This window comes from Camelus bactrianus, chromosome 15 (genome assembly GCF_048773025.1).
Source record: "Camelus bactrianus isolate YW-2024 breed Bactrian camel chromosome 15, ASM4877302v1, whole genome shotgun sequence".
Classification (NCBI taxonomy): Eukaryota; Metazoa; Chordata; class Mammalia; order Artiodactyla; family Camelidae; genus Camelus; species Camelus bactrianus.
The window spans coordinates 61491282-61511842 of record NC_133553.1 but is presented as its reverse complement, the minus strand read 5'-3'; the positions used below and the strand labels follow the sequence as shown (position 1 = coordinate 61511842).

Sequence of the window (20561 nt, the reverse complement as noted above, 5' to 3'; positions counted from 1 at the left end):
TACCTCTTGCAAACCTAATTCTATTTTAATGCCCACTATTAAGATAATGAACCAGGAGGGCGGCGCACCATCAAATGAAAAAAATGTCTGGAGTTTATCACCACTAACTTACACTGCTGGGGACTTCAGAGAAATGCATTCCTTGGAGAGATTTCTTGGGGTGGCTTTGTGTGCATGTGTGTGTGCACGTGTGTGTGCGCGCGCGCACAAGCACGCATGCTCTTTATGCAGAGTCTGAGGTCAAGGCAAGGTCATGGCTATACAGTAATTGAACTTATAATCTTGCTGTCTCCAGCTAGCCCTGAACATGTATTATAAACATCTTAAGACACTAAGTCACTTACGTGTCTTAACAAGATTTTTTTTTTCCATTTTTGTAGCCCCCTAAAAAGGTGCCTAGCCATGGAAAATTTTAAAAAGTGGTTCGTACAAGCTCTCCAAAGCCATGCTCATGAAATTTCTAACTCTTAAGATCTGTTTGTATCCCATAATACTGAGAATTACATATCAAATGCAGAAAAATGAACAGGACATATCAGACTCCGAAATAGCAAGCTGCTTTTAGTTCTCAATTCAGATTTGAATATATGGAACCTGAATAGCACATGAAAAAACACAATGAAAAGTTTCACACTGCACTGTTAACAATTAAAGGGGCCACAGTGCACTATGAATTCTAGTTCATGAGGCTGCCCACTTCAGGAAGGAAAACAGTTCCTAAAAAACAAAACATTAAACAGACAGGGATAGGTTTTAAAACCAAAAATGCATCCTTCATGATATTTTAAGATGTTCAACATCCTATATCCTCACGTTCTTTCATAATCTGAGAAGTAATTAAAATAACTAACGAAACTGGAATCTCACTAAAAGGACACTCGTTGATGCTAACTCTTACTGCCAATGTGTATTGTATCAGTTCTTGGATGTGAAGTCCCTGAACTGCTAATAAAAATATTTAAAACACAGACTGACAACAAATTGTGTTGCAAATCAGGTTATCATTATCTTGTATAAACCATGAAAATTGGAATCATGTGAGCAGAAGGTTAGATTAATTCTCCATTCTCATTATAAGCACAGGTGTAGCACAAACACCATGTGAAATAACCAATTAAAATGAAAAAAAAAATCTGCTTTTTCATTAGCTGCCTTCCCTGCATGACCAATTAGAAAATTATTTAATATTAATATTCTGCAGATACCAAAAGTAATTTTCATAGTAACTAATATAGCTAAGAGAGCGAAAGTAGCTCTTTCTGGTACTATTCATAGAAATCTGCATTCTCTTAGAGGGAAAGAACTCTGACAACTTTTTAAAAGTCCTTTTAAAAGCATAATATTTTACGGATGTGATTTATACTATTTATCTAAGAATAGGAAGAGTGCTTTTTTAACAGATGAGAAACGAAAGCTCTGAGAAATGAATGACTTATTTGAGGTCACATGCTACCCAAGAGATGTTAATAATTTGCTGAATGACACACAGCTGGCAAACGGTAGCAGGCACCTCTTCCCCTAACGTCCTGACCAGAGCATGGCCACTACTGTACCACCCATCTAGAATATTCCAGATTAAACAGATATCTAAAAATGAGCTGGTTTTGAGCCAGTCACCACTGGCAACAACTCTACTGTTGAGTCCAGGAAGAAGCCTGACAAGATTTTGTAGATGAGGGGTTTTGATGACTCTAACTGCTTGTACAGAAAGACAGAGAGAAGGCTACACAAAAGGGGGTTCAGTAACTTCAGTTAAAACTCGAGTTATCTCTATTTCAAAGCTTGCCTCCTTCATGCTCGTATTTTCTGATTTCCAAAGACCAGTTCATGATAGCCAACTCAGGTTTGAATCCATGACTATCAGACCCATAGAAAGATTCCACCTCAGTACGAAAAGGGCTATAATCATTACCAAGCTTGGTCCTTGACATGACGCTCCTCTCTGATATCCCCACCAGGTAGATGGATGGCTTCAGCTGGACTGTTTCTAATTCAGCACTCGCCACCCAACCAGAAAGCCCACTCTATCCACGGACAAGGTAATTGTTAGAAGGTTCTGCCTTACCTACCAGGACAACTCCTTGGGGTCATTTTTAAACAACTCTAATCTCACATCTTCAGGACAGTCTTCCAAATATTTTAACTACAGCCAGCACACCCCATAGGCTTTGCCCTCTTCTCCCCAGGTTAAACATCCGTGATTCTTAACAAGTTCCTTCTGGGGTTTTGAGACGACTCAGTCCTTGGACCACTCTCTGCTCGAAAGGCTGAGGTTTGTCCCTGTGCCTGTGAAAGTCTGCGATGGACAGCACTAAATGTAGTTATTCCAGATCCCCGGGTAGAGAGCAAACACCTCACCGCAGCCTCTTAGTTAAGGGCCCACAGGTCTGAGGTACTGTCTGTTGTCTTTGGGTGGAAATAACCATTTGTTGTTACTGACAACACAGATGCAGGCCACCTACAGGATATGTAGATACAAGGGTAGGAATCCTTTCATTAAATCAAATTTTAAAAACATTGTAAACCTAAGAACACCTAATCAGTTTGTTCAAACTGCTTGACCACCATTAACATTAGTAGGTGTACCTGGAACTTCTCACTTTTGCAAACTCTAATTAAAAACAGTATTTGTTTCAATATAATGGACATTATCAACACCTATAGGATATAGTAAATTCTTAAGAGTGTTACTGAATTACAATTCCTATACTTATTTGAAACACTTAAATTATTACCTGGGGTCATGGTGGACATCTTTATGTGAAAATAACCGAGTAAGTAGCAAAAATATTTTATTTTTAAAAACAACATCATCTTCCCGATCTTGAAACCATCTCAACATTTGATACTCTTTAGTGTATTTTATCATTATCCCGTAGTATCTCATATGTACTCGCTTTGGAATTAGCTACATACAGCAAGGCCATGTGTTTAGATGGCTGGGGGTGAATTCAGATAGGAAAACATTTTCCTTCTGGGCAAAGTAATAAAATGACATTCTTGCTCTTCCCACTATAAGTCAAATGGAGGTCAGTTCCCCCATCCCTGTATCTGTTTAAATAAACTGGTCCAGCTGTTTGTTTCTAAAATGCCCTTTGACCTTGTATCTCATCCTCCCAGCTTTTGTGACAGAATACTTTACTTTCTATTGTGGAAGACTCTAAATTATCGAGAATTTTCTAAACATTGAACCAAAAAAAGACCTTTAGATTTTATGTACGCTTATATGAACGTAGTTCCTTCTTAAAACACTGTCATTTCAAGAAGCATCAGTAAAATACTTATTTTAAACTCGTACGTGTGTGCTATGTATGAGCACATAAATATACATTAGAGCTTGAACATAAGAAGAAACAGTATTTTGAAGAGAAAAAAAAAAAAGACCAAATTCCAATTTGAATGTACAATAAAAAATACATTCTCCAACAACCACGAAATAGTTTACGATGAAATATGTCCGTGAAATATATACAATCTTTGGAATTGTCCATATTGATAAGGCCTTTTCAAAAAAGCTTGTTAGTTTAAAGATGTTAAGAAAAAAACTTACGATTTTGCAACTGATGTCCAAACATTACAGCCTTTTCAAACTCGAATGTATCATGTCAGGAAAACATGACAATGGGACAGTGTTTCTTACTCATTAAAAGAGCTTCACAGCTTGGTTTGGTGGAAAATAGCTCAGATTTGCTGTGGATTGGGCATTTTGCAAGATACTCCTTTTAGTTAGAAGTATCCTTTAAGGTTGAGAAATATCCTGCTTGCATTTCCAGATTTCATTCCAAACATCAAGGTATATGTTTTTAAAAATCCCATTTTGCTTTGAAAACACAAATCTTCTTTTGTGAAGTATGTTTTAAGGACTAGACACCCTATGGTTGGTAGGAAACTGAATCAGAGAAAGAATTCTTAAATTTCCTTTTTTCGTAGAATCGTGGATTAGAATTTCTTCCTGTGACCAAACTGTCTCCTTTCTCAAAACAAGTTTTACAAAGGAAAGGAAGATAATGGATTGGCTTTATAGCTTCTTTCCATGTCAAAATAAACAGAGATGTATTTCTTTTTACCTAGCTATTTGTTTGGGATTCAGGTCCTAGTGAGGGGGGGTGGGAGGTGAAAAGAGGAGCAAAATCTTCAAATATCTCAGACATGGAATCACCTAAAAGCTGAATTTTATTATTTGCGTTTTTAAAAAGGAATCAGGCAAGGAGAATGGGACATGGATCCTCAGTTATGCTAAAAAGAAATACAGGAAGTTTTTGCTTTATTCTTTTTTTTCTTTGTCCCTAGATGTTTATTTATCATTCACCCCCCCACCCACCCTTTTTTTTTTCATTCTGCTAATTCCATCTATCTCTTTCTTCCTCAGTCTTTGGGTATCTGAATAGTTTTCTGAGCAAGAGCTGGTAGAACAGCTTTCTAAAGCTGACCTTTGTCCTTTAGTTATCCTCCCCTCCTTGCCCTGGTTCCTTCCCACAAAACTGGCTTGTTAAATTTCGTTTCCTCTTTGTAAGAATCAGGAGGGGTGGAGAGACCCTCATGGGCACCCGTTAGGACCAAACACCAGGTATATTTGTTCAGGTCCATGGGTGACTTTCCCACAAGGCTTTGCCCTCTTCCACCTTCAGTGCTCCTTGCGTGGTTCTCCATAATCCTGACAAAAGTAAGGAGAAATTATGTGCTGACTTTCAGGAATGGGTTTCTCACCTTTATTCTATTTCTCCATGTTGACCACATGACTTACTCACTGATGATTTAGGGGAGCCCATATTTGGTGACTGTAACACGCCACAACCAACTCAGGAAACCACATAAAATCAAAATGCTGTTGTTTTTAAACAATGACGTGACTCTCAGTCATCCCCTTGGTGCTTCTTGCCAACTAGGTGTAAGTAAATAGCAGGAAGGTAGGCGCCCACTTAAGTATGGGCACCTAAGGAGAAACGCCATTTTGCAACACCCTCTTTTGCCCAAGAAGCTAAAATTATCAACTATCAGAAAAAGATTTCATTAAATGACAGGATATATTAAGTGAAAAATGCCTTCTGTACCTATGCTGTCCATTAAAGAAAGTATTAATTACAGTCATCCTGATTACTCTTCAGGTATACTTGATGCTTACACACATCCTTAATAATAAAAATTAATACCATGCATTCTTAAGTACTGATTTCTGCATGCACTATTCTTTATTTGATTGAACATGAACAACATGCAAATATAACACTTAATTGATACATAATTCATTTTCTTTTTACCTATTTCTATTAGGACTTCATAAAATTAAGCCTTGTGAAAAATCCTCAAACATAAAATTTCACATCAGATGTATACATATGTATAACGGAGTTACCATACTGTACACTAGAAATTAACACAACATTGTAAACCGACTATACTTCAATAAGAAAAAATACAATAATAAAATAAAATATATAAACAAAAACATTTTTTTTCCACATTGGAAAGCAGTTGCTGAATTCCAGAATTCAGTTCTTTCTTTTTTCATGAGTTTTCTTGCTGAAGCGTCTCTTTCAACTTTATCGCAGTCATTTAAATAAAACTCTATATACTACTTTTTTTTTTTAAGTCAGCATTTCCTAGTAACTTTAAGGCCTGTCTTATAAACAAACTCTTCAGGGAATGAGTTCTAGCTATCTCCCACATAACTCTCTGTTCTTTTTAACAAGAAATCAACTTCCAAATCTTGGGTTGGAATTCTTCATTTCAGATTTACATTCACTTATTGGATTTAATGATCCGTAACTGGCAGTCTTCGGGGTTCAAGCCTTCTACACTCCCTTTGTGAAGTGAAATTTCATGAAACATGATTTTAAGACGCTCAAGAAAGTTGACTCAATCTCCAGTCAAACCTTATGAAATCATGTTTTTGGCACTTTCTTCTCATTTCTCAACCTCCTCCCAGGATCCAGCAGTTCCAGGACTGCAATACATCATCTGTGTGTCTGAGGGTGGGGGAGGTGCCTGAACCCAAGGGGAGAAGGGAGCACGTGCTCTGCCCTCCATCCGCTCTAGAAATGTAACGTTGGAATTTGCTTAGATCACAAAAAGCCCAACAACCAGAGGTCCCAGACAGTCCCCCTTCTCTAGAAGTGATAGGTGTATTTGCCAAACTACTCTAGAAAACACTGAAGCTAAGACAATGGAGGAAGTTAATTACATATAAAATGTTCTTCGAAGCAGCTGGTGAAAAGAAAAAATCACTAATTACTTGAAAATTATAATGCCAAGTAAAAACAAAACCCAAGTATTATTTTGGACTTCCTAATGTTAAAATAACTTGGCAAATACTTCATCGCTTGGTTATATATTACAGAAAGTTTTCCTTGAAAGCAAATTGTAAAATGTTTTTTTTTTTTTTTTTTTTTTGCTCTAAAAAAAGAAAAAAGCTCAGCTTGTGAAATCCTTTCATTGAACTGAATTCAAAGCAAGGGGGACTCCCTTAGTGGTGGTGGTGGTGGGGGGTCTCTATGTTGCTCTATTATGCTTGTTACCTTCTGGATCACTAAAACCCTAGGCTCCGGACCCAGTGGAATGAATCGTGGAGATACATCACTAGACCTAGCGTAAGAAATACCCAATAGTCACACATAACTTAAGTACCACTGACAAGCATCCAGGTAAGGCACAGATAACAAAATGGCATTTATAACATATTTACTTAAGAGTGACCAACAGTTTGACAAATTTGACTTTGTATAACCTTAGGAATATTAAAAAAAAAAAAAAGTGGTTTACTTAAAGTGTATGAAATTACAGTGATTACTAGCACAATGTATAAGCAATAGAATGATCCAGGATAATATAGCAAAACCTCCTTGACTAATGAAAAGCTAAATTGTGCATAATAAAATCTTCAACGAATACACGTGTCTCTGATTTATGCTAAACCATTTTCCATATAAATTCTAATTTTCCCATATTCACAGAAGTCAATCAAATCACATCTAATTAAACGTCCCTTAAATATTACAGAATAAATACATAGTTATTTAAAACAAATCTTAATTTTCAGCCCATCTCCATTATAAGAGGGATAACCAGATAATTTATCTTCTAGACTGGGACACTTTTGAGAGTAAAGGGACATTCTTAATAATTATGCTGAATAACCTAGAATGAAAAAGAATATGAAAAAGTATATATATTATATATATATATACATATATATATGTATAACTGAGTCACTATGCTGTATGCCAGAAACCAACACAACATTGTAAATCAACTACACTTCAATAAAAAAATAATGAGAATTTTGCTGGACAGCAGGCATAAACCACGAAGGTCCAAGCCAATTGGTACGTGTAGGGGCCATCTTACTAATCAAATATATACTTTCCTCTCAAATAGAACTTCCCCTGAGTGCCTGCAATTGAAACCTTTTTGTGTTAGGATGGTGACCAGCCCCGACATGCATTTGGTGTCCTAGAATCCCGTACCATCTTGGAGTATCTCCCAGTCCTTTCCTTTCTCTAGCATCTCTCCTTTAGTCCCCTCAGCTCCCTAAGCCCTCACTAACCAAAAACTTCCTAGGCCTGGTGTCCCCACCCGTGCCAAGGGAAGAGATCTCAAAGTTTAGCTTCACTTCTTTTTTTAACCTGATTAGGCTGGACCTGAATGGAGGCCTGTGTCTATTCCTTAGAATGTTCACTGTAACTTCTGTTTCAATTAGTAAAGCTTGAAACCCAAGCACTACACAACGTATATCCATAGGTAACCTGTCGGCCCTTAAATACAAATGGAACCACTCAGACTAAAAGGCAACACCTCCCAAAGGCAAATTGAGGTGTATGACAAAAGCTTTCAGACGAGGACAATAAAACCAACAAAATGGCCTCCTCTTGGAACTTGTCAAATCTTTGAAAAATGCTTATGGTCATCTTAAATCGCAGTGGGGAAAGTCTGGAGAATGTACGTTTCACTTCTGAGTTGTTTCTTTGAACATCGTCGCTCGTAATTATCACAGTCCACACACTGGCCAAGGGCAGGGAGAGTCAGAGCAGGGTCCAGTGGGAGGGGGAGGAGAAGTGAGCAGGGAAACTGCCGCTCGCTCGCTCGCTCGCTCTGAGATCACAGTGGGATTTAGGTGCTGGGACTGTGACGATCCGTGAGTTACCATTTCAGGAAAAGTGCTTTGCAAATTGTAAAAGCTAAGAGAGGTTTGCTGAGGCTACTGCTGTTATGATTCTCAAAAATACTGAACGGTGCAAAAACTTATACAGAAATTCTTACAGCAGCAAAAGATGGAAACAACCCAAATGTCCACCAATGGATGAATCAATAAAGGAAATGTGGTGTATCCAGACAACGGAACATTATTCAACCAATAAAGAGGAATGAAGTGTGACACACACTACAATGTGAATGAAACTTGAAAACACAATGCCAAGTGAAGGAAGCCCATCACGAAAGAACACAGATTACCTGATCACTTTTATGTGAGCCGTCCAGAATAGGCAAGTCTACAGAAACAGAAAGCGGACGGACTAGTGGCAGCGTGGGGGATGGACGACAGGGGAGGGGTACCAGGTTTCTTTATGAGGTGGTGAAAATGTTCTAAAATTGACTGTGGGGATGGTTGGCATGTAGCTGTGAATAGACTTAAAACCCCTGAACTGTACACTTTAAATGGGTGAATTGCATGGTATGTGAATTATATCTCAATAAAGCTGTTAAAAATAAATACATAATGGTGGAATTCCAGAAGCATTGGACCAGGAATCAGCCCCGTCCTTGCCTCTAATTAGCAGGGTTAACATTATAAGGCCCAGGGCCTCATCTGTCAAATGATGCATAAAATCCTCTCCAGAACTTGGACTCTGTCGTTCCATAGATGTGTTTCTAAAATTTTCATCCCTGCTCTCTTTCGATAAACTTCAGAATCTCCTACACCTTTGTCATTTGCTATTTCAAAAGAAATAGAAGGACTAAAATTGAAAGTTAATTCTCAATATGCTTTTTTATGCTACATTCGCTCAGGATGATTTCGATTTGCCTTTTCTGGCCCTCCACTCCCTCTCCGCCCTGTCTCGGTCCCCAAGTTGGGAATCCCTGCCATAAACTGTTGCACTTTCCTTTCTGTAAACAGTCCTGCCTGGTGACCAGCCATGGGGGCTGAAACCTGACATCTCTGGACATGTACAGTTCTTTCCATTAGCTTTTCAACATCTCCTACTTCCTGCCCTTTCCAAGTCCATATGAACTCTGACCCAAACTGGGGATCAAATGAAGTCGCCCATGTTCTAGTGTTCTAGTGATCCAGGCCAACAAAACCCTTCAACTAAACAATAGCCCTCAAAACTGCCGCTTACATTCAAATCAGCATCCCAGAGTAGAACACACTGGAAACTTAAATATATCTTTTTTTAAACCATGGCGCATTTCATTCCACCCCCAGGCAATATACTAGTCTTGAAAACTCGGGACCTAATCAATATTAAGGCAGATGTCTCCCACGACAGGAAATATGTGTTTGAGCTAAGCAACACTTAAGAATCCAAGACCAGTAATTCCCACGGGCCTGAAGGAGTTAATGTATTTGAGAAAGGAAGTGCTTTTTCCCTTCTTCAGTGATGGGATCTAATCTTGTGAAGCATTAGGCCTTTAGCCACATTTGTTAAGAGGGTGGAAGGAAAAAAGGAGCTTTCAAGGATGGGAACAGATTAAGGGTTTTTTGTTTGTTTGTTTGTTTGTGATTGTTCAGATGTCAAGAGCCCAGTAGAGTTAATTATTTCCCATATTCATGGGTCAGGTTTAAACGCTTCATAAGAATAGAAATAAAATGAGGAAAACATCAAGGGCTTTGATTGGGAGTTGTATTTGCCAGTTACAAGCATCCATGTTGAAGGAGTGGGTTTTTTTGGTTGGTATTGTTATTACTAATTTTTTAATGTTCTCTTTCCCTTTAAAAATTAAAAAAAAAAAAGCAGCCAAACCTGAAGCGTCTACACAGAGCTCCAGGCATTTACATGTTGGAGCCACATAGAGCAGATCCAAGACGGTGTTTGCCCCCAGAAAGACTTCCTTCCCCCACACCCTTGGCTCCTCTCCATTTCCGAGAAAACTGTTTTATTCAACAAGGAGGCAACATTTGCCCCAATTTTTAATTTACTATTTCAGGCTGATTTTTTCACCACTCAGAAATGCTGTTTATTTTCCGTAGGTGCAGCCTGAAGCAAGATGATGATGTAAGGGAGAGGGGAGAGGGGTCTCCGGGAGCACCGCTCCGCGCCCCAGTGCTCCGCGGCTAATCGCCCAACACCAGCCCGAGCAACTGTTGACACAAAATAGGTAGAGATCAGGTCTGTGCAAGCAGAAAATACCAGAAAGGCAAACTCTATGTAAACACACTTAAGACAGATTTGACAAGAATAGACCTAAACCTGACTTGCTAGGAAACTCCTCAAGTCTCGAGCTTCAGGGTCCCTCTCTGCTGAACTGGCTAGCCGCACAAAGTTTGCTTTGAGAAGAGAAAGGGTAACATTTTCCAAACTAAAATCAGCTTACAGAAGACAGCTGGGACGTTCGTCCCCTTGATTCACATAGTGTGAGTTTCGAATCTGCTTCTACATGCAGGATTTATGTAATGTAATACGAATCTTCCAGGTAAACCTGGAGCAGAGCCAAATGAGAGGGAGAGAGAGAGAGAGAGAGAGGGTGAGTGAGAGACGGGAAAAAAAAAAAAAAAAACCCAGCATGTGCAAACAACCACAATTCAAAGAGTTATTTCTCCTGACCTATAAAACTCCTGCAAAGAAGCAAATGGATAATGCTTAAACAGTCTTTTAATCTTATCTAACTGACACCTGACAACCCATTACTTATAGATTATTAATGCACCCACTAAAAAGTTTGTCATGTACAAAATTACTAGAGAAAAAGATTGAACGCCTGAGGAAAAAACAAATTTTGCTCTACCATAACTTCAGAAATTCCAAGCCTATTATCTGTCATGCCCTTCACAGACGCCTAGCGCACTGCTAAAAACAACTGATTTATCTTTATTATGAATCCGAAAGTGACAGCACACATGTTTTTCATGTCTTGCGATAATGTTTAATTCCATCTAGTTTTTATTTTACAGTGCTTGATGTGCTTATTTAAGATGAAGAAAACTAACAAATTTTTAATGAATTGTCCTGTTTGCCTCTTTATCAAAGGACTTGTTTTCTTTCTTTCTTTCTTTCTTTCTTTTTTTTTTTTTTTGCCACTCCTAATGTGAAACCAGGATCAAAATCAGTTTCAGAACATTCACCTTGCTTCTCTTTGGTTCACTTTTTTTGGGGTTGTTGTTTTCGTTTTGGGTTTTGGGTTTGTTTGTTTTTTTTTTCCATGTTTTAATTGAAGTATAGTCGGTTTATAAAGTTGTGTTAATTTCTGGTGTACAGCATTGTGATCCAGTTACACACACACATCTATATATTCCCTTTCATGTTCTTTTTCGTTATAGGCTATGACAAAGTATTGGCTATCATTCCCTGGGTTATATACCGCTTAGAATATTAGGCTGGAAGAGGCTTAGAGTCCCACTAAGTCCTCAGTCCTACCTGCCCATTTAAGGCAGAGGAAGCTGTTGCCATGGAGATAAAGTGACTTGACGAAGGACACACATCTAATTGGTGAGGAGTGGGGATGCCAGATGACATGTCTGGGCCCCAGTGTTCTTTTCCCTGCATATTCCCTCCCCTTAGTCGCCCTGTGTAAACTGTGTGCTGTCATGACGCTTACAGGGAGATTTGCTCCTCAGCCACCTGTGGATGCCGGGGCTCCCTCCCCTTGACCGAGGTGCCCCTGAGCGCCTCACTTCCCATGCTCTCCACAAGTAAACAGGAGTCAGGTCCTGCTCTGCCGGCTGCATGACACCCATGGAGTTCCTTCCCCTTCTCTGACCCAATACTTGTGCCAAGATGCTGAAAACAATAAATCTGCTTAATTCAGACTTGCAGCAAGTCCTGCTGACCTCCGCACCACTGGCAAAGTCAACCACCACACCGCTGGTTGTGCTGCCTTGAAAGGAGACACTGGGTTCCTGGTGGACTCAGTCTCCCACCTACTTCACTCAGCTCTGAGCCTCACCTGAACCCCAACCCTAAATGGTCCTGAACCACTCCTCAGGTGGTACCGACTCTCAGCTGCAGGCATCACATTCTTATCTTGTCTTGAAAAGCTCAGGAACTGCCTTTGAATGTTGGCTGGAGGAGAAACAGCAGTTACACGAAACAGCGTTTGGACTTTCACACTCACCTTCCTCCAACCCACCCCTTCCTGTTTCTCTTCTCACCTAGCCTCAAGGTCCCGTGGTGGAAGGGGCAGGGTTTTTTTTCCATCCACTGCAGTGGGCCAACACCTACCCCTTCAGAAGGACTTTCCATCTTTCCCAGTATTAATGATGTGATTGAACACAGAGGGGGGCAATTTCTGAGTAAACGCGGGGAGTGAAACTTACAACACAGTATACTTGAACAGACGGCAGAGTCATTTTCAAAGAGGATTGTTTGCTGGAAATTTTTAAAAATCTGCAGACAAAAGCAGCGTCTCTGTTGAAGTCCTAAGACTCTCTGACATGACAATACCTGAAGGTTTCAAAATTCACAGCTTTTTTCCCTGCAAGCTATGGGCTCAGCTTTTCCTAATAATGCCTTGCCTGCCTGGCGCCTCGCCAGCTCTGTCTCCGGCAATATGCAAGCTAAACATTTTTTGACTGATTTCAATATTTTCTCATGAGCAACTAGACAGTATTTTATCTAGTGAGTATTGCTGATTGCTATCATCTAAGCCCAGAGTGAGTGCCTGTACAGGTAATATTATTAGAACTGACACTCAAGGTGAAGAGCCTAGCAATTAACTGTGGCTTGGAAGACAACAACCTGTTTGAAACATGCTGGAGAGGTGTTCTGTTTCCAGTTCTCTGTCTCTTCCTTCTTGTTTTAAGAATACTGCACCTGTTACTCCATTGATCCATTAGGAGGTCTACCTTAAATGTAGGTTACACTCAGATTCTCAAGGGAAAACGTTAACCCACCTGCTTAATAAAATTACCTCTTGTGTGTGAAGTTGTCCCATCCCTAGGTGATGCTCAGGCAAGGAAAATCACCACACACCCTGTACTTTCGTTTTGCAGCTAAATAGGAAACAAATGACCCAGGACTTCTTGCTTGGTGCACTGCTCTTTTTCTTACATCTGTTTTCCTTGCTTGTGTGTCATGCCTCTGTTTAGTTTTATTGACAAAACAATCTGTGCCTAATGTTTAAACAACATCTGTAAAATGTATTATTAAATTATGTTAGAAGCAAAAGCAGAGCAATTCTATGAAACCCTATGACCCCCTATTGATTTTTAGATCTCAGAAGTTGAAAGGATAATTTGTGAATGTTTTAACATTTACATCCACACAGGTACCTATATTTATAGCATCTTTGATTACTTATAAAATATTTGCTATATTATTACCATAACTCAGAAAGAAACTTGACCTTTAACAGTTGAATCTGTTTATTATAATAAGGGTGATCCTATTTTTTGAAAGTAAGTTTATATTTTTACCTGCTGGTGGCATAAATCTCCAAGGATAACAGCTTTTCCCCCCAACGGTAATAAATGAGAAGTGATGCCTGAATGCTTTGCAGTTTTGAAGGCAATAAATGAAGTAAGTAGGGAAATCTGGTATGTGTACTAAATCTGAGAACTGTACTGCTGTGGTGGTTCTGTAAAGTGTCACCTCGGAGGTTAGGATGCTTCCTGGCTCTGTAAAGTGTCACCTCGGAGGTTAGGGTCTGCACCCTACTGATGGAGAGTGACTTTTCTCTCCACATACAGGCTGTATTTCACATAAACTGTGTATTTTGCACCTAAGACCCATATTGCTTTGTCAGAGAGGGTAAAGGAATAACCATTTAACACGAGGCCTTAATGGGAAAGTGTTTGGATGAGAAAGGGTAAACAAAGAAACTGTCATATTTATTCAGTACACCCTAGGCTAGAACTCTGCTGAGGCAGGATATGTCTGAGGCATCCAGCAAGTAAGATATCATCGCAGGCACAGGTTTTCGTCAGACAGAATTCCCAAGTCTGCAACCTGGCCGTGAAAACATATAAGGGAATTTTTATTTGACCATTCTACACTCATATTTTCAATATAAAAAAAAATAAAGTTGGTCCATTCAGGAAAGAAAGAACCCACTATTGACTTTGTGTGTGTGTGTGTGTGTGTTTTTGTCAAAGTTCTACCTCCTTATTGAAAGACCTACATAACCATCTAATCTTAAAATTTAAGAAGCACCTGCCTGAATGACAGAACAGTCAGCGTATCAGTAATATATTTTCACTGATGTAACAGGAGTATTTATCGAACCCACAACAACCAACAAGAAGACAAAAGCCCCCAGTGCTATTATTTATCATTTGGGGACCAAATCATAATTGGGAGTGAGGAAGCAAAAGAAAGAGACTACATGCATTTATAGCACATACTGCATTTCAAAAATTACTATGCTTTAAGTCTAGGTCTGCCACAGCATGCTAGATTAAAATTTTTAGACAGTGATGAAGGTTGACTTTTTAAAAACCATGCAGTTGCCTCAAATGCTTGGATAATTTAGGCAGAAATATTTTTACACAAATTATTTGCATAATTGACTCAATTCTCCAAAAATGTATGTATTGGCATAGACTTGTCCTGGGATGTCTCATCTAATAAATTTCACATTCCATCCCAGGACCCAATGCCTACAAGTCCTAAAAGCAACCATTTGAAGATTCCTCCTCTCTCTTTTCATTCGGACAAGTAGACCCAATATCAAAAATTAACAGTTATTCCTTTTCATCCAGGTTTTCTCTTCACTAATCAAATCTGCCTTGTCGTTTGACATTGAAATTCTCCCTGTTAGCCCCTCTCCTCACCAAGTCCCATCTGCTTTGTCCTTAGTTAGCCAAGGCGGGTAATATAGATTACTTACATCAATGAAGGATGTGCAAAATTAGTTCAGCGATGGAATGAAAGAATCATTACAACGCACCAGACATTTCTCATCTCATTTTTCTGTCAAAACCTAACTTAAAGCTGCCTTGGCCAGGGTTTCTATGACAAGCTAACAACTGGATGTGAGTTTCTATTTTTCACTTTCATATTGTGTATTTCAATACATTATGCTGCTGTCAATAATTATGACTGATCTACACCCAACCTGCCCTTCAGCATTTTATTAAATCTCTTCAACAGTGACTCATAGTACATACAAAATGTACATGTGTGTTAACAAGTTTTAAGAAACCCAAGAAGGGAGACGCACGTCTTTAAATCCTGTGCCTTAATGAAGTGAAGGGGGAGTGCTAAAGTACGCATGAAGTCGTCTTTTTTTATTTTTTTTTTCAATTATTATTTCCAGGAGGAAGTCACTTGGGCACGATGCTCAACACAGGAAAAATATCTACAGGCTCTCAAAAAAGCTCTGTATAATTTCTTATTAAGATCAAGTAAAATGAAAACCACTAAGAGGTCATGCTGCTTTTTCGTCTTCAAGTCCGCCATCATCGTTTAAGATTTTCTCGCCTCTTTGATTTCAGCGCAGTACCACCCGGGTTTTTCCCCATTTTTGTATCATCTTTCCTACCCAAAGCCCAAAGAAAAAGAAACCTAGTATCAGCCCCTAAAAAGGAGAAAGTTTGGATGAAAATTAATATTCTGCTAAAGACTCAAACACAGGAGTGTCATTATTCACCAAACTCAAGAGAAACAGTCTTACAACTTTTAGTTTCTGGAGGGGAATTCCCTTCCACAGAGTCTTTATAGAGTTGAAACAGTTGCCAAATGCAATGGGAAGCAATGAAGTGCAAGCGAGGACGGTTCCTCCTAACTCCCCACGGAAGCAGAGAACACATGCGCACCACACCTACACGGTGCCAGGTGAGAACGGAATTGGGTTTACATCCCATGTAACGAAGGAAAACGATTCTTGAAAAGCCCAACTCTAAGGCTACAAACTGTATGATTCCACTTCTATAACATTCTCGAAATGACAAAATTACAGAGATGCGGGACAGATTCGTGGTTGCCAGGGGTTAGGAACTGGGTGGGAGGGTGTGGAGAGAGAAGGGGAAGGATATGCCTATAATAGAGTAGCAAGCGGGTATTCGTGGTAATGGAGCAGGTCTGCATCTTGATTATGGAGTTGAAATACAAATCCACACATGATAAAATTATTGCATAGAACTTTAGGCACACACAAGTGCATATAAAACTGGCAAAATCTACGTAAAATCTGTGGATGCACCAGTGTCAATTTCCTGGGTTTTTTTTTAATAGTTATTAAGACGTTACCGAAAATTGCACCTCTAGGGAAGTGATGGAAATGTTAGCTCTCTTGATTGTGGTGGTGGATTCATGGATGTGTACATCTATCAAAATTTATCAAACTGTACATCTGAAATATGTGTAGTTTACTGTACAGGAACCATACCACAGCAAAGGTGTTAAGAAAAAAAAAATGTTACCATTGGAGGAAACTAGGTGAGGAGTACACGGGATCTCTTTGTCCTTCTTTTTAAGCTTACTGTGAATCTATAATTATTTCAAAATTAACAATAATAAAAAAAAAAGAAAAAAAGATTTTTATGTTATGTACCTATTGCAAAATTGAATATCCGTGTGAAGTTTAGGTTAAAGTCTGCGTTTACATTGAAAAATTATCTGGCTTGTGCTATAACTTTTTTTAAGGTCCCCCTTCCCGCCCCCCCCCCTTAATTGCAAAACTGAGGAAATCGGATTGTGATCACTGTGCACAGAATCTAGGAAAAGACAGTGGCATACAGCCTGGTGTCACAGGAATGCCTGGCTGCCCCAGCAGCCACAGGAAGTATCCCAGAAGGCTGTCCACCTGTGGCAAGCAGCTTGTATTGGAATCTGTTCTCTGGTAACAGTGTTTGTGGCTGAGGTTTGCTAGCAACACTGAGGAGGAGAGAGGGCGTGTGTGATAGATCACCTTCCTTAATGAGAGCTGGCCCTGCCACTCCTTGGCACTCAAATGGAAACATTTCCCAGGGAAATAGACATTTGTACAGCCTCCATTGTATTCAAATTGCCTTCCCATTGGTTTAACTTTAAAAATAGCTACGAATTTAGGTGTGCATGCAAAATTGCTGGTCTGCACTGTAATATCATCCAGAACAATCTGGAAGGCAGAGTTCAAGTATATACTAAGAGTTTTGAAAATGAAGATACAGTCACAGATTAAAAGAGGCAAACAAACAAACAAAAATCTCAGCAGCTAGTAACTCCTAGCAACACACTCAGGTATAGGATGTCTTCCACCGGCTCCCGGTCCACTTGACCACGAGGGCTGCAAAAATTGATCTCCCGAGGCCGCCATAAGGTCACAGGAATTGATAACCCTTACAAGCAATGCTTATGTGAGTCTGTCTGTGTCTTGAAGATAGTGCACTTTGTAAATTAATCCTCCAAAGGCAAATATATTGTAACTAGCTTGTTATCTCTAAAATACTAAATTGAAGAATACATGGGATTATATTGACAGAAATTACATTTTCTGTAATGGGGTTTAATATATCTGAAATCTCTCCCAAAGGCTCCCAGGCTCTCTAACAGAGAAGGGTCTGTTAATGTAGGTGCAATGGACATTAAGAACAAATTTCTTCACCAGAATGGATTAGGCCATGTAATCAGACATTCTGTAATATTAATCTTTTGACACTGATTGAACAGAAAGAAATACTTCTGTCTGCGAACTGGCATTCCCAGTTCTCCTCTTTCCCCAACCCGGCTTTGGGCCTTCTCTGGATTTTTACTTCAAAGAGGATAAGGTTTCGCCATCATAAACACTAATCTAAAAATATTAGGACAATTAATTAGATACACTTAATTTTAGAGGCTATCGGATTTCAATACCCTTCAAATATGACACTAGCTCTGGGTGATTATACGAACCCGGCTTTCAGTACACTCACAAAGGGTCATAAATCATACTTCCTCAGAGCCTCGTTGCCATGCCGCCGTGCATTAAGTCCGAATATTGTTGCCTGGTACTTGGGCCATCAGCTCAGCTTCCCCCCAAATCAGGAATTCACCCATTTGTTTAGAAGCAGTATTGCACAGCCCTGAGAAACAGCAGATTCTGAGGAGCTTCCAAGGAGAAACAGAAATGATTTCTCTTTTTTTTCCAGAGGGAGATAAGAAGAAATGGGAGCCTGTCCTGGAAAGCATCGCCCTCACAAAAATCTAGCTGAACTTTCAGTTTTTCAGTGAATTTAAAACCTGGCAGATAGGTTGGTTACTTGTTTCTTAGAAAATAGGATACCAGTGTTTCTATTGATTATCCCAAAGGGGGAAAAAAGCCACAAAGAGAGAGACATTTACACACAGCGAATATCAATCAAACACTTAATTACACTATGCCTAGAATTTTGTGAGTTGATTCAGCCAGACAGTGTTTTCTTTTCCAAAATAGCAAGCGCTCTGGACTACCACTCAACAGTGCGTTCTCACCTTTCCATCAAAACAAGCCACCAGGGAAAACCGGGTGTGTCTTCTTTATGCAAAACATTATGGCACGTTGCCGGAGCGAGGAAGCAGATTGCGGGTCAACCCAAAGCCAAATTACTTACCAGTTGTTCACTTGAAGGATGGTGAGTCCCGTGTCTTGTGCCAACTGCTTTTTCTGTTCTTCAGAAGGGTAAGGGTGCTGGAAGAGAACAAAAAAGATAGGTGTACGCACGTACGCTTTGGACACACGATGTGCACATCGCATGTCAGGTACAACAACGCCAGGTATAAGGGTTTCGATAATAAACACACACGCTCTGTTAAAAAAAAAAAAAAGATGTGTATATCAGGCAACATTTAGGTTATTTTTTCAATACCCTACTTGTCTATTGAGGTCTATAATTAAAGGTAAAAATGCTGAGGTGTGTCGCTCTTATTAATGGAATACTACATCATCTAATTAATGGCAATAAAAGACAAGCCAATTACGAAGATTAGTGAAGTGTATAAATAGCTAGTTAGGATACTTGCAGAACCTTGATACTGAGTTTATTCTTTAACAGGTTGATTTGTTGCAAACATGGAAAGTTTAGTATGAGCGTCACTGTATTTTATAGGATTAAAATAAGAACAAGTCCCTCTTGGCCATATAAAAGTGTACCACCCAGACGTAATATTTTTACAGAACCACTGATTTCTAAAGCTGAACCATTTGGACCAAGAGCCTCAGCTCAGGTCCCCAGGAGTTAAGCACCTTGTCAGCGTCAAATTCTCCTTCCAAAATACCACATTGCCAGATGCAACTATCAAAATTAAAAGTGGGTCTATTTTTTTTTAAAAAAAACACTATTCATTTTAGCTCTTCTGCAAAGCACAAACAAGTGAAATTCTACCAAAGTTGGTTTCCCTATCTGAATGTCAACAGACACTGGGATTCTGAACACAAGCCAATATAAGGTCAAAGACCAGCACATTTTGCCTGCTAAGAACAAGCCCACCTATGTTCCTTGGGAGTTAGAGTGGATAAAAATGTATTATGGGATTAGACAATAAAATGAAATCCATACCTTCTTATAGGAATGTTTAGAATTCTACTAAAATCCATCGCTTCTTATAGGAATGTTAAGAATTTTACTAAACACTATTGTGTTTGGGCACAGATATCTTCTGTTTAATAGTCAACTACATCTAAATTTGAAATAGACATTTCTAAAGCCTGGGAGAGCAGCCCAGGACACGGTTTCCACTGGCTATTTTGAAACACTGCATCCCAGTAAATTCTCCCAAGATAAAACTTGTTCTGACGGTCAACCTTCTATTCTCTTATGAATGGGAAAGGGCACCCCCAACTCTCCATTTAACTCTCTGTGCCACTGGAAACTAAATTCTGGTCTATTGAATGTTAATTAACATAGCGTTTAATCTCATTAATAATGTCTGATGAGATGCTAAGGAGGCTCGTTAATGACACTTCAATACTCTTAATACGTAGGTTTAAATATGTTCTGTATCTATACACCTGGGATTCGTTTGTGGAGAGCAGAGATGTAGCCATTTTCCCCATAAGCATTGTCTCTTGATTGTCACTTAATCAATAAATACACAATTAGAATAAGGCTTTGCTTTCATGGAATATAGTTCCTCTCTCTAAAGAGCTCCAAGTGTATTACAGGCAGAATGGTAATTAATCCCCATTCTATCCCTTTGAGGGACATAAATGGAACCTATTGTCCCTGCTGTTTTACAGGTGAGGAAACTGGCCCAGGGAAGGGAGGGTCAGCGGCAACACGACTCAGGGATATTTCCTGCTTCCCTTCCAGCATCTAAGCCTCGCCATGACCGAAGGATGTGACAAATGCCTTTCATAATCTCCATTCATGAGCACCCCCACTGAAGCCTCCAGACTGTTCCACCTTGCCCTGCCAGACCCGCCGCCCACCAGCCCTGCCCACCTCTCGGCCGGCGACCTCTGATCTTCATCCCACTCCACCCCTCTGTCCAGCCACTTCCTGTTTTTCCAACACATCCAGCTGGGCTCTACCA

General features: G+C 39.5%; 1 protein-coding gene across 2 annotated transcripts in view; it reads right to left on the bottom strand.

The window, feature by feature from the left end:
* The window catches only part of MEIS1 (Meis homeobox 1), a 131791-nt gene that overhangs the window by 5802 nt on the left and 105428 nt on the right, over positions 1 to 20561 (bottom strand). For both annotated transcript variants that reach the window (XM_045523213.2, XM_010963770.3), the window contains exon 9: positions 18641 to 18717. In XM_045523213.2, coding sequence (XP_045379169.2) covers positions 18641 to 18717 — 77 coding nt within the window. The remainder of the gene's footprint in view (positions 1 to 18640; positions 18718 to 20561) is intronic.